At 39.8% G+C, this 14,164-nt stretch overlaps 1 protein-coding gene and 1 long non-coding RNA gene across 3 annotated transcripts in view; one reads left to right on the forward strand and one right to left on the reverse strand.

Moving 5' to 3' along the window:
• The window catches only part of LOC124255582 (ankyrin repeat domain-containing protein 50-like), a 156,541-nt gene extending 146,671 nt beyond the window's left edge, over window positions 1–9,870 (reverse strand). The window contains exons 1-6 of one of the 2 annotated variants that reach the window (XM_046689498.1): window positions 9,802–9,870; window positions 9,369–9,645; window positions 8,680–8,803; window positions 7,968–7,981; window positions 6,803–6,829; window positions 3,621–3,662 (exon numbers count right to left, since the gene is read on the reverse strand). In XM_046689498.1, coding sequence (XP_046545454.1) covers window positions 3,621–3,662; window positions 6,803–6,829; window positions 7,968–7,981; window positions 8,680–8,803; window positions 9,369–9,468 — 307 coding nt within the window. In that variant the 5' untranslated portion in view covers window positions 9,469–9,645; window positions 9,802–9,870. The remainder of the gene's footprint in view (window positions 1–3,620; window positions 3,663–6,802; window positions 6,830–7,967; window positions 7,982–8,679; window positions 8,804–9,368; window positions 9,646–9,801) is intronic. The other variant, XM_046689499.1, reaches the window with a different exon arrangement.
• The window catches only part of LOC124255627, a 115,927-nt gene extending 106,032 nt beyond the window's left edge, over window positions 1–9,895 (forward strand). The window contains exon 3 of the long non-coding RNA XR_006892712.1: window positions 9,806–9,895. This is a non-coding gene — a long non-coding RNA (uncharacterized LOC124255627). The remainder of the gene's footprint in view (window positions 1–9,805) is intronic.
• Window positions 9,896–14,164: the final 4,269 nt, after the last annotated feature.

The raw sequence follows: 14,164 nt of genomic DNA on the forward strand, positions 1-14,164 counted from the left end.
GTTAAATGCCTGCTCTATCAAATTATAGAGGTTATTTTTCGGAAACAGTTTAAAATTTCATTTCAGACAGAATTAATTGGTAAAATACAGAGTGGTGTTTATTTTATGCACGGATGTTTATTTGTAAGTTTTGACTTCAGTCTAATCATTTTTATACGCTGTAAACGGTGGCACACAGAACGAAAATCAAGACTTTACATTAATTTTTACAAGGAAAACAATTGGAAAGGCATCTCGTTCATATTTACATGTACACACTTTGTGTAGACATAAGTCACGTTGACATGTCAGTGAACAGAGTACGAACAAATATGTCAAAGTGTAGTTACAAGGTACAAAAATATGTCAACGGGTAGTTACAAAGTACAAACAGTATGTCAAAGGGTAGTTACAAAGTACAAACAATATGTCAAAGGTCGGGTTCAAAGACATACTGACACATTCTCGCCAGTGCATCAGCATTGAATATTTATGTATACCTCGTAGAACAACCTTGAATGGGATTTTTTTTATGAAAATAAGAGACCAAGGGGCATGGAGTCCGTATGGCTGAATATCAACATCAGTACCACCATCAGACACTAAAAATGAACCTAAACATTTGGAGACGTGTTTTGTCACAACATGGTCACCCGAATTCACCACGTTATACCTCTTTGCATCAAGCGTAACGTTTGGTATATGATTAGTGAGGGTGAGTGAGTTTGTACGTCGCTTTTAGCAATATTCCACTAATATCACAGCGGGGAACACCAGAATTTGGCTTCACTCATTGTACCCATGTGGGGAATCGAACCCGAGTCTTCGGCGTGACGAGCGAACGCTTTAACCACTAGGCTATTCCACCGGCCCTGGTATATAGACCAGTCAAAATGTGACGAAACCTTAACAAAATTGGTTCAGAAATTATTTGAGTGTTTTCAACATGTTAAGCCATAACTAGTGAGTACTAAAAAGTCGTCCCTTGAAATATGATGCTGAGTCCTATCTTGGGGGGATAAAAAGTTGAAAAATTGACATTTTCAGTGAAAAATATGATTACAATTTCTGTGTTATATTCACACTTGCACATAATCATCCCAGGTAACCTACATGGTGTTTCTACGCATCTGATGCAGTGTAGTTTGTATTACTCATGTTTAATTTGCATTCACATGCAAACGTTCTTCGTTTGACAGACCAAATTACAAAGCAATAGGCAAAAATACTTCCCTAGTTTGTAAACCCTTAGGTCAAAATACGGGTATATAAAAAGGACATGTATTTATGCACGCGGCTAGGTGATAGAAACACTAAGTAATGTATTATTATTCTATTTTACGACATGACAAGTACCCCAGTTATATCACGGTGTATCAGCTGAATGTGGAAGGAAAGTCCAAGTTTTGGTGATAGCCAGGAGCACGGGTATAGAGCTGACACAAAAGCATGAAATGCGAAAGAAGCCAATAACTTCATTTGACCTTTTGGGTCATTAAACTATAGCTTAAAGAAAACAAAACACAGACATCAAGTAGCAAAAAAACAGACACAAAAACAACAACAGAAAAAAAAAAAAAATAAGAAATACAAAAGAACTTCATATCCTCATGAGAAGCTAATCATCTCACAATGTCTCACAATCTCCGCACCGTTCCATCCGCACTTATCATATTCCCTCATCACTGATAGAACACTCAAGACATTCTTTGGCGCTCTACACTCGCCATAACGTGACTGGAGAGAAAGGTCACCTGACCATCCAGCTTAAGCTTTTCTCTAACATTTGCTACAATTTACTATAACACGGATTCTTGATGCTGATTATTACGTTTCAGAGGCGATATGTAGATTGTGTAGACAGTGCTTGGCACTCGTTCCTCAGCAACAAACACGCAAAATTAGCGTTCGATTGAATATTGGTCTGATACTCCTGCGGTCGCAGGTTGTCAAATTGAGCTCGATTTATACGTACCTACCCACCGCCAAATTTGTCAGGGACCTTAAACTTCGACTCTCAGGAAAAAACACTTCAGTGTTGGTAATGAGGATTTCTCAGTTCTTGACCTCATTGTGAAGGAGCAGTTCATGTAAATTATTTTGATGTGTACGTTTTGCAATCATGGAGGCTGTTTCGTCATTAACATTTCGTGCGTTGATATCAAGCTTATTCTTTGACAGAACAACCCGCACAATTTCCCTCATTTCCTGTTTCACAGGATACATGCAGGATGTTGTTTCCGTCATTGTCCACTTGTAATAGATCAGCATCTTGACCCAGCAGTAACCGAATCACTGCACTGTGCTTCCTCAATGCTGCCCATAACAGTGGCGTTCTCCCACGTTGACCTTGATCGTTGATGTCTACCATATCCTGTGAGAGGACATGCTCCACTATACCTACATGTCCTCCCATGCTAGCCATGTGTAGGATGTTGTTCCCATTGTTATCAAGTAGTGATGCATCAGCTATCTTTCCAACAAGCAGGTCAAACACGCCTCTGTGTCCACCACGTGCTGCAAACATCAGAGACGTTGCCCCATCCTTCCTCGTACAGTTGATGTTAACATTTCCTGTGTGAGAGGATATGCTTCACCATCTCTATATGTCCTCCACTACACGCCACACCGAGTACATTGTTACCATCTTTATCTTTGTGTGATATGTCACAATCTTTCCCGACAAGTATGTCAACACCTTGTTTATGTCCTTGCGCTACTGCCAGCATCACTGCTGTCCTTCCATATCTGTTTCTACTGTTGATGTCAATATCGGTTGCAGCCAGGACTTTCTCCACGATTCCAGCGTGTCCTCCATGACAGGCATAATGAAGGATGTTCTCCCATCATGATCTATTAACGTATAGTCAGACCCGTTATTCAGCAGATACACAAGTATGGTTCCCCCACCCCGTGCCATGGTGCCCACATCAAAGAGGTTACTCCGTCGTTTCTCTTTCTGTTGATAAGGTTAGGTTCTTTTGAGACCACATATTTTACAATGTCCATATTTCTCCCGACACAGGCCATGTTAAGAATGTGGTCTCCACCATGACTCGTTTGTGTCATATCAGCTCCTTGCTTGTGGAGATATTCAAATACATCATAGTGCCCTGACCAAGCCGCCAACATCAGTGGTGTGAATCCATAGAAACCTCGGCTGTTGATGTCTTTTTCATTTTCATTCACGATCCGTTTCACGACATCCAGATTACCCCTCAACAATGGCTGGTGGAGCGGGGTGTCCATATCTAGCCCTTGATGTAACCCTGTGTTGAAATTTGGATATTGTTCACTCTTTGTATGAACAGCTGATAACATATCAGGTGATATTTAATAATGTTACAAAGGAAAGTAACTATGGGCTTAAGTTAATGCTCCTTCACACAATACTTCAGCGTTGTTATATCGCGGAATGTCAACTTAACGTGTCGGGAGGAAAGCCCATGCACATTCCAGGCTGCGTCATTTTTATACTAGAATCTGATGAACAACAAATATGTCTGGAGACTTCACGACTAGGTGACGCAATTACATGACATTCCTTTCATGTCCTACTCTCAATACAAACACATCTGTTTTCTTTTGCACCTTTAACAAATAATCATCAGCTGTGATTATTTCGTTTTTTTCCATCTCACCTCTATGATCTTTGTCAGGTATCCACGTGTCTTCAGTGCTCGCTGAGGAGAATAGTATGACATACAATTAACTGTGATTGCATATGAACATTGCCATCATCGTAAAAATGTTTAGAAAGTAGCGTCACTCTGGCGATAATCAAGGACAGGTGAACACTATATTGAGGTGGAGGTCGGAGTTGGGGGATGGCAGGTGTCAATCGTTGAATCTGTCATGAGGTTAAGGGGTGGGATGTCACGAGTGGCATCTATACATGTGACACATTTTCCGTAATCACGTCTATTCTGTTTATTACTCTTTCTCATCCTTAACAAATTCATTTTTAATTTAACATTTTTAATTTCAAAACCTCAGTCCAGAAAAAAAAAGACTCCAAATCCGCCAAAGGCGACCACACCCAAGCGAACCCTGACCATGCCATCCTTTGGGACACCATCCACATCCTGGAAACCCACCGATCAGACTACAAGATTAGGAAACTTCTTGAAGCCATAAAAATCCAACGCTTCAACTCCACCATGAACTGGGATCAAGGTTATTGTATCTCCTCAGCCTATCACCACATAATTAAAGATCACCAGTAATTCACCCATACCTCGTCCAACTGGCTTCTGTGGTCCCTTCTTGTGTATTGTAATCACAACCAATTAATGTGTACATCAGCCTACTCTCTTCAAGTCACGATTACCATCTCAGTGTACATAAACTCACCTATTGTATAAACTCATTCTCCATATTGTTTTTATCACTATCACTTCGTACATGAACCTACTCTGCTCAAATCACTTATTAGCAATCCAATGTATATATGCAGTTATGTATATATTCTCCATGTTACAACTCTTTGTATCACTTGCTTGATAACGGTGTCAGTACCTACACCGAAACGTCGCACTCATTGCAATAAAGGAGTTGACTGTCTATAGAACTTGGTTTTCCTTCATCTATACAACTTCTAAAATGCCTCTCAAAGAAAATTCATTTTTAGATATTGTTCTGGTATCGTTACATATACTAGGCACAGAAAGAAAAATTAAAAATCTAAATTTATCAAACCTGTCTAGACACATAAGGATTTAAACTCAGAGATTAGAGTCGTGTATCCAACATGCATGCACGTGCCACGTTCCGTGACGTCAGTGGGTTCGTCCTTGAGACGTGCAATACGTTGTTGCACGTGCATTCCGGGAAAGAGAAACAGAGCAAATGTATGCCACACAATACTGTCACTTTGGAAAGCTCAACCCCTGCCCTTGCGATCGTTCGAAAAATTAAACGGCTATTGAAACGCATAGCATGCCAAGGCTCACGTCTGCACAACGTCATGAGCCCATTTGGATGGTCCGTAGGGGAATGTCTAAACGACAAGTGGCTGCACATTTCCACTGCCACCGGAGCACCATTTCTGCACTGGTGAGACGCTACCAGAACACAAATGACGTCATCGATCGGCCACGTTCTGGACGTCCACGTGTAACAACACCAAGACAGGACATATGGATAAGGGTGACCCATCTTCGCCACAGGTTTCAGACTACAGTGATGACTGCCCGAACCATCCCAGGACAGGTTCCACCCCAACATAGTTAGACAACGTTTACGTCATCACGGGATCAGACCACGACGTCTCGCCATACGGCCTATCCTGACACAACGTCATCGACAAGCTCGCCGAATGTGGTGCCGAAATCATGTCCGCAGACCCTTGTTTTGGAAGAGAAATGTTTTTTACAGATGAGTCCAGGTTTAACATTTCCCATAGTGGTGGACGTCAACATGCCCATAGATGCGTGGGAGAACGTTATGCACAGGCCTGTGTATTGGAGAGGAATCGCTTTGGTGGTGGTTCCGTGATGATTTGGGGTGGAATAACAGCACGCCAAAGAACTCCTGTGGTGATTGTTCAGGGCAACTTAACTGGTGTGGGCTGCAGGGATCAGATTCTTCTACCTGTGGCAATTCCTTTTCTGCAACGCCATGGCCCTGGGTTAACATTTCAACAGGACAACGCCCGCCCTCATACGGCATGGGTTGCTATATGGATTTCTTGCAACACCACAACGTTGACTTACTGCCTTGGCCTGCAAATTCACCGGATCTCTCCCGGATAGAGCAAGTTTGGAACGAGATGGATCGACGTCTATGCCGTCTTCCTCATCCGCCAGATAACGTCCTTGACCTTGCAACAGAGAACCTGGCGTGACATCCCACAAGCCTTCCTTGCACGTTTGATGCGTCGTCGATGTACTGCTGTTCTCAATGCCGATGGTGGACATACCCGTTATTGAGCTTGTGACATAGTTCTTTGACCCCCTGTCCCGCTTGTGGACTGGTGACGTCATTGTAATTGACTTTTCAATTGAAATTCTCCCGACTTGTTATGGTCTCATGATCCCTCCATTAACGTTTATATGTACCTTTGACATTGTTATCGTACTTATCAACTTGGATAATATTTTGACAATGCACAGTTTCTTTATGTGGCTAGTATATTTCTCCAAACCGGTTTGCTTTTCCGCCGAACGTCACCCACCGTTCTATGACGACATTACATAACAAAAGGGATTGCCAACTGAAAAAAGGAATATTTTTCAAACTCTCGAACAATGACTTGGTAAATTTCAGTATTTGTCCTTAACCAACTGGATTTAAGACGGTACTAAAAGTGCGTTTAAACAGGATTATCTTTAAATTAACATTGTGTCTACATCATTACCACTTTCTAGTGAACTTGCCGCTTTGAACTCATAAGTTTGTCTCCAAGTACGCTTCATACCCGCTTTAATTTCAGTATTAAACTTACGCTACTGACAACAACGGAAGTGAAGACATGTGGAATAAATAATTGACGACGAAATAGACACTCTTCATTCGTAGATACATATAGGTACGAAAGAAGTTTTCTTAGACTTTAAACGTTTGGGAGTGAGGTTAGGAAATCGTTTAAATCCGGGTTAGAATCGGTCTTAAACAAACCATGCTTGTCATGAGACGAGTAACAGGATCAGGTGGTCAGTCTCACTGATTTGGTTGACACCTGCAATCGTATCCCAATATCGTAGATCGACTCTATTATTTCCAGACTGCCGCCACATAGCCTGAATAGTGCTGTGTTGGGCATTAAACAACAAACAACACTTCATAAATCAAAGAGCAATTTGTAAGTGAGTTTTGTTCTTACCTCCCAACAGTGGTTCCCTCTCTCCATCTGAGAAGACATAAGATAGGATAACATGTGACTCGGAATCATTTGTTTTTATCTTACGTTCTTTTTGATCTTACGTTCTTTTTGGCGTGACATGTACACATTATATTCAAAACTGCTAATATAATGCTGCATGCTTGTCAAAGTGGATACAAAATGTAAATAATATATATAGGATCACAGATAGTTTACTATTTGTAACAGACAGGAGAACTATGAAATGGGCTGTAAATCTGCTAAAATCAGAGTCGATACAGTGTGACTATGTCATGACTATTTATAGTAGCGAGCAGAAAAATGCGACTTTTAACAAACGTAAATATGTATGTGTTTATGAATTACTATGAAACATTGATGACACCAGGGGTTGGCGAAAGTCTGGTGTATCCTGCCCATCCGGTGGCACCCATCAATAAAACAATACGTTTACCTAGAATAGTTGGTGTTACATGGTCGACCACATCTGATTAGGTCATTTATTAACCCCTGCGTCTGACGAATCGTTTATAGTTTCAACAAAATCAGTCTGTCCATGACATGACTGCCTGGTTTCATGCCGCCGTTGCATTGCGGGGATACACCCTATAGGAAGACAGTATGACAGGAAACACACACTAACCCTTTTGAAATCACTGGGTGTCCTGTCCGCGAATGATCGCTATTTTACATTTCGCCTCGAAACTGGTTGTGTGACGTTAACGTTTCATAGTATCAAGTGTTACAACCATATGCTTTAATTGGAAAGTTTCACCATCAAAGAGTTCCAAACAGCATTATGCTTATTGATCTGACACATTAACAAGCAGGACGTTTCTAGGATACAAATATCATTAATGTGACTATAGTTGTTTACATAGAGCAAGAAAAGTAATCCAAGAATATCTTGTCTGTATCCTCTGTCTTGTAAACAAAAGAGAAATATTTGTCATTCATATATACTCGTATCTCCAGAATATAACATTCATATAATGTTTTAGAGTCAGTGTGAATACTTTATCATGGGTTTTTAATTCCAGACAGTGTGGTCACATTTGGCTTGAGGTTAGACAAATGAATAGACAAAAAGTAGTTAGCATTTACCTTCCAGGTTAAATAATATATCATTTAAACAAGTATTAATGTATGTCAATGTCACACTTACATTGTTTCTGTCGACTGGAAAGGAAAGAAAAAAACTAATCAAACAAATTAAATACTTGTACTAGAAAATACTACATGCCACTGCACTATTCTGCTATTTTAAAGATAAGGTGAGTGAGTGAGTGAGTTTAGTTGTACGCCGCACTCAGCAATATTCCAGCTATATGGCGGCGGTCTGTAAATAATCGAGTCTGGAGAAAAGACAATCCAGTTATCAACAGCATGAGCAGAGATCTGCGCAATTGGGAACCGATGACATGTGTCAACCAAGTCAGCGAGCCTGACCACCCCGATCCCTAACGACAAGCATAGTCGCTGCTTGTATGACAGGAATGGGTTGCTGAAGTGCCTATTCACCAGTTAACGGATCTTTAGCGCCAGAGTCTTAAAGATATGAAATGTTTGCAATCATTTATATAAAAAGACCGATTTCCCAGAAAATACTTGAGACAGTCTAACACAATAATATTCGCTATTGCAACATATGTTTTGTTGACACATATTTCGGCACATGGTGTTTATAAAAAGCAATACGTTTGCAGATGCAGATGACGATTTGTGTTGTCTCTATACCAAATGCTAGACACCCAGCCTACACACAGGGTTTGACTTCAAAGGAACCCAGGCGCTCAGAGCATAAACTATTTTTGGCTAGGACTATCATTTGCCTGCTAATCAAACAGTCAGGAATATGTTAGTATATGCATTCGTACCATCTATACCATACGCCCATTAGTATGAATAATAGCAATACACCAGCAGCGACACCAGAACCAATTGTTGCCCAGGTTGGTTCTGAGCTCTCTTTTGCCTTTCTTGCGTGTCCATCCTCTGTAACTGTATACAGATAATCCTGGTAAAGTATTACTACTTGTGGCGGTTATTCTCAAAAATATAAAAAGGTAGGTATTTTTCACATTACTGAAAAGACACTCATGTAGTTCGTTCAATTTATCTGAACTGCACTTTCCTGTTCGTTAATTCAACATTAAAAAGGATACTGACAAGCCTTCTCTGCACATCAACAAAACGTGCCAAGTCCACGACAGAGTGAGGAATAGATAAACAGATAAACTTTTAACAGATTAACTTTTTACATAACTACTCTATTTAAAGAAAAACAAACTGTAAATGGCAAGTGTATTGGCAAGTGTGCTCTACAGAAAAATGAGTAAATGAGTTTAGTTTTACGCTGCACTCAGCAATATTCCAGCTATAGAACGGCGGTCTATAAATAATCGAGTCTGGAACTGGACAATCCAGTGATCTCAGCATGAGCAGATCTACAGAAAAATCAAAACAAAATGGACAACAAAATATTTATACAGATACTGAGATATTTTGAGAATGGGGTACACATATGTCATATGTTCAGCTACATTTACATTTGTTTTATTCATACCTTCACAAAACGTTCCTGTATTGCCATCTTTACATCCCAATGTGCATGCTCCACCTTTGTGATTACAGGTGTTGTTGATACAGTTCTGGCTGCACTGCATGTTGCACGTATCATAATACCAGCCTGGAATACATCCTTCAAGACAGCGTCCACTAGACTTGTCACAGTAAACAAGGCCGCCAGCAGGATATATGTTGCAGCGTTCAGGACAGTTTATTGTCACAATCGTCTCCGTATGTTCCAGGTGGACATATTGGTTCACTTCTGGCACTCAGAACTGCAACATAGTATAAACAAATATATAAGCCAGGAAACGTCATACACACGATCATTATTTTACCTCATTGATATTTCAAGAACTGGTGTAGTTATAATTACATTCGAAAAGTACATGTGACTGTTTAACAGATATATTTTCAACCGACAAACTCACCCAGGAAAGCCGATAGCTGGCTCAGTATCAGCATTTGGAAGTGATATACTGCTCCTTCATCTTCCATCTGCAATGATATATTGCACGGGTTACAAAGTACGACATGACATTTTCAGGGTTTAATATTAATATGTTGCCTTGATATTATCGACCCGTCTGTAAAAATTGTGCGCCTAAGCGACAATGTATATATCGATGATGTCACATTGTCGGGTCGATCAATGGGATTTTCGATTAGTCTATACACACGCAGAAATGGTTATACAACATTCAAACTTCTGTCTCCTGTAAGTTAAGATATTTCCACAACCCAAAGTAGCAATTGCAAAGGCTGTTAGCTTATGAAAAGAATTTCTAAATAATATTTTAATAAAATATTTAGGGTTCAATGGCTCAGTTTTTTTCCAAGCAGAACTCAAGAACCACTGGTCAGACGCCTTTAAAAAAATCATGAAGGAGGTGCCCTTGCCATGAAGGAAGGGTGTCAGGGAAAATCTCAAGGGTCTAGACTCAAGGACTATATAAGATAATTCAAAATTAATTCCAGAAAATCTACTTCAATACCAGTAATACCAAAAACTGCAATGGCTTCCAAATTGCTGGTGTTTTTCATCAGTTTTCTGATGGCTTGTCTCGCAAAATGTGCTGAACTCGCACTATCAGCTCCAGAGCTTACATACTTTGTATCCAGGAACTACTCTGCACACTGAGCACAAAAAGTGCCCACAAGTGCCTTCAATGGCCGCCATATTGAAGTCCTACTTCTGGGTCAAAGTTCTCTTCAAACCCTTTCAAAGACTTCCTCACGATTTGTTCCAAAGGAGACTTGACAGGTCAAAGACTGGAACAAGCTTGTTCTGATGTCGTCTTTGGATTCTGTTCTTGGTCGTATGCAAATTCACCTGATTTCGGGACCATATTGGATTGAAGGTGTTTAAAGACAATTTGACAGTTTGGAGGGATAGACATCTTCCACAATCAGTAACTCAGAAGGATCTGCCCTGGAAGTCTCCAAAAATTAGCATGAAGCATCAGTATCAGACCATGAACATTTCATGTTCTTAGATGCTTATCAACAGTTGCGTCGTTTGGTAGCCACATTGGATTGACAACTGTAGAAATGCATTCTGTGATCAGAACGACTTAAAACAACATGTATCTCTGTAAGTGTTGACACAATAACTTCCATATTTAGTATGGCGATCAATTTCGATCAGGATACATGAAGGATCGATCTATCCAGCCGTTTGGCATCTTGGAATTAAGATGATCGTTTTCAGGTTGCCATAGCAGGTAATACTGAAAACACGTTGTCAAAAACGTGCTCTTGGTTGTGTATTGGGATCTGTTCACGATTTCTAGCCCCACCCAAACACACTTCAGCCACCTGACTTTGACCAAATTTTGGATGTGCATGCAGATGATGATTGTCCAGTGTATAATCCTAAGCTGCTTATTACACTACGGTGAGAAAAGGAAAACGTGATTCCTGGATGTCAATGTATCACATTGCTTACAATAGTTCTTATCACTAACGGTTCTGTATAAAGCATACCCAAAGATGGCGATATCCATCTTCATAGTAATCTGAACAATTTTTTGTTATTTGGTGCACGTAAAACAAATAACGCTCTGTTCCTGACAGTTTAACCAACGTATTCCTATCCTTTATGGGTATTTTCCCCACGGCACCAAATGGTATTCTTAGATCCAAGAATACGAACTTTGAAATATATTGGATCCAATTCAGATCACATCACTCGTGTTCTCACATACCTACACTGGCCTACAATTTGATAATCAACATATTGTTTTACTGTCATAGTCAACTTGTTCCCATCATGATATGGCTGCACTATTGCCGATGTGATGTAAAACTTTAACTCACTCACTGACTGAAATACTTCCAGGCTCCGACTTATGAATGAGGGCATGCTACCCCTATCGCCTCAGGCGGTTCGCTGTTATCAACTACAGTAACTGCCCATTTCAAGTTTAACAAGATCGTATCGTGATCTAAGATTATTGGATGATCGAACTGTTCCACCACTCATACAAATGCGCCTACACACGTCCGTACAGAAGGAGCTAAGTCTTTTGATTAAGTGGTCGTTGGTTAACTGAGGTTTGATGTTTTCATGTCAAAATGCAACTCTCCCCCGGTACACATTTCGCGAAACTTAACTCATGGAAATTGTGCATATTATGTCACATTATCGCAATGGCTTCATAAAGCGCTGGATATCTGCTGTCATATTGGGATCAAACTTGTTTCCTTTTCATCAATAATATATTTCAGATCCATAATTATCAAACTTGTTTCCTTTTCATCAATAATATATTTCAGATCCATAATTATCAAACTTGTTTCCTTTTCATCAATAATATATTTCAGATCCATAATTATCAAACTTGTTTCCTTTTCATCAATAATATATTTCAGATCCATAATTATCAAACTTGTTTCCTTTTCATCAATAATATTATGGAGTGACAACAGTTTTGATTTCAAGGCAGTTTCACTGTTTGTGAAATACCTTAAGTTCACAGGATTCATTTGGGGTTGGCTGGTTGGCAGGCAGTTGTTTCAGCAGTATTCCAGCTATATCATAGCGGTCTGTAAATAATCGAGTCTGGACCAGACAATCCAGTGACCAACATCATGAGCAACGATCTACGCAATCGAGATATCTCAACCAAGACAGCGAGTCTGACCGCCTGATCCTGTTAATCGCCTCACTCCTACCTTTAAGACAAAACCTGCATCAAATATTTAAATACTCAGTGATCTCTCTAAGCTAATGGATTTGTCAGTATGCTCAAACGAACACCTTCTAATAATTGGTGAGTTCAACATCCATGTTGGCAGACCTGAGGACATATACTTGTTGTACACTTTAAGTCTACAATCGCGTGTATTTCAAGCGATTCATTAATGCGGCCATGCACTCGACCTTGGTAGCAATAAAACCTCCAGTGATATCGTGTCGTCTCTGAAAGTGGAAGACCACGCTGTATCAGATCCCATCGATGTGTTTTGTGATCAAGTCAGGCCTGAACTAGACACATAGGAAGACCATCGGTACAGCATCCTTTAACAAAGACATCTTTGAAAACAGTGTCTTCAACTACTTAACAAATCTGGACCTATCATGTACACAGTTACAAAATTCTAACCACAGTTCATTATTGAGTAGGGCACACATGAAGTCTAAACCCTAAAATAGGACATTAACAGACCTACTTGACAAGCATGCCTCCACTTAAAAGCAAACATTTTAGATGCTGCAGAGAGAGAGTAAATAGCTGAAAGATGGTCATTTTTGTTTTTTTTTTGTTTTTTTTAAGATACACTTGGCCTATTGTTCAAACACCTGTGTGACCTAATTATGTAGATGTGTTTGACCTCATTACACAGGCCACTGACCCTCATTACACATGTCAGGATTGATCCAGAAGCAATGACCTCATTACACAATGGGTGACATCAGACCACATTAGGTCTGGTATACGTAAAGTCATTCCTTCGGCAGCATTGGGAGAAACAACGAAACACAACAGAATGTGTATTATGCAGTGGTGCATAAATTAGCCGTGAAAACACAAATCTGTAGACATTTCTATCACAAATATATGATTCCTATATACAAAAATAATGATTGTCAGCTACTTCACGGTCAGTGAATTTGCATAGATTGTTAAAGGGGTATTGGGATTTGTACAGCAGTGTAGTTAATATATATATAAAAGTGTCACATTACTTACACACTTACATCGTACTGTATATACACGTGTCACGTTACTTACACGCACGTTCATCATACTGTGTATACAAGTGTCTCATTACTTACACGCACGTTCATCGTACTGTATATACAAGTGTCACGTTACTTACACACTTACATCGTACTGTATATACAAGTGTCACATTACTTACACACATTTACATCGTACTGTGTATACAAGTGTCTCATTACTTACACGCACATTCAACGTACTGTATATACAAGTGTCACGTTACTTACACACTTACATCGCACTGTATATACAAGTGTCACGTCACTTACACACACGTTCATTGTACTGTGTATACAAGTGTCACATTACTTACACACTCGTTCACATCGTACAGTATATACTATTATACAAGTGTCACATGTTACTTACACGCTACGTTCATCGTACTGTGTATACAAGTGTCACATTACTTACACTTACATCACACGTTCATCGTACAGTATATACTATATACAAGTGTCACGTTACTTACACGCACGTTCATCGTACTGTGTATACAAGTGTCACACACACTTCACACTCTCACACATCGTACAGTATATACTGTATATACAAGTGTCACGTT

The sequence above is a fragment of the Haliotis rubra genome, unplaced genomic scaffold, assembly GCF_003918875.1.
Source record: "Haliotis rubra isolate DU_JTF1 unplaced genomic scaffold, ASM391887v1 Scf1156, whole genome shotgun sequence".
NCBI lineage: Eukaryota > Metazoa > Mollusca > Gastropoda > Lepetellida > Haliotidae > Haliotis > Haliotis rubra.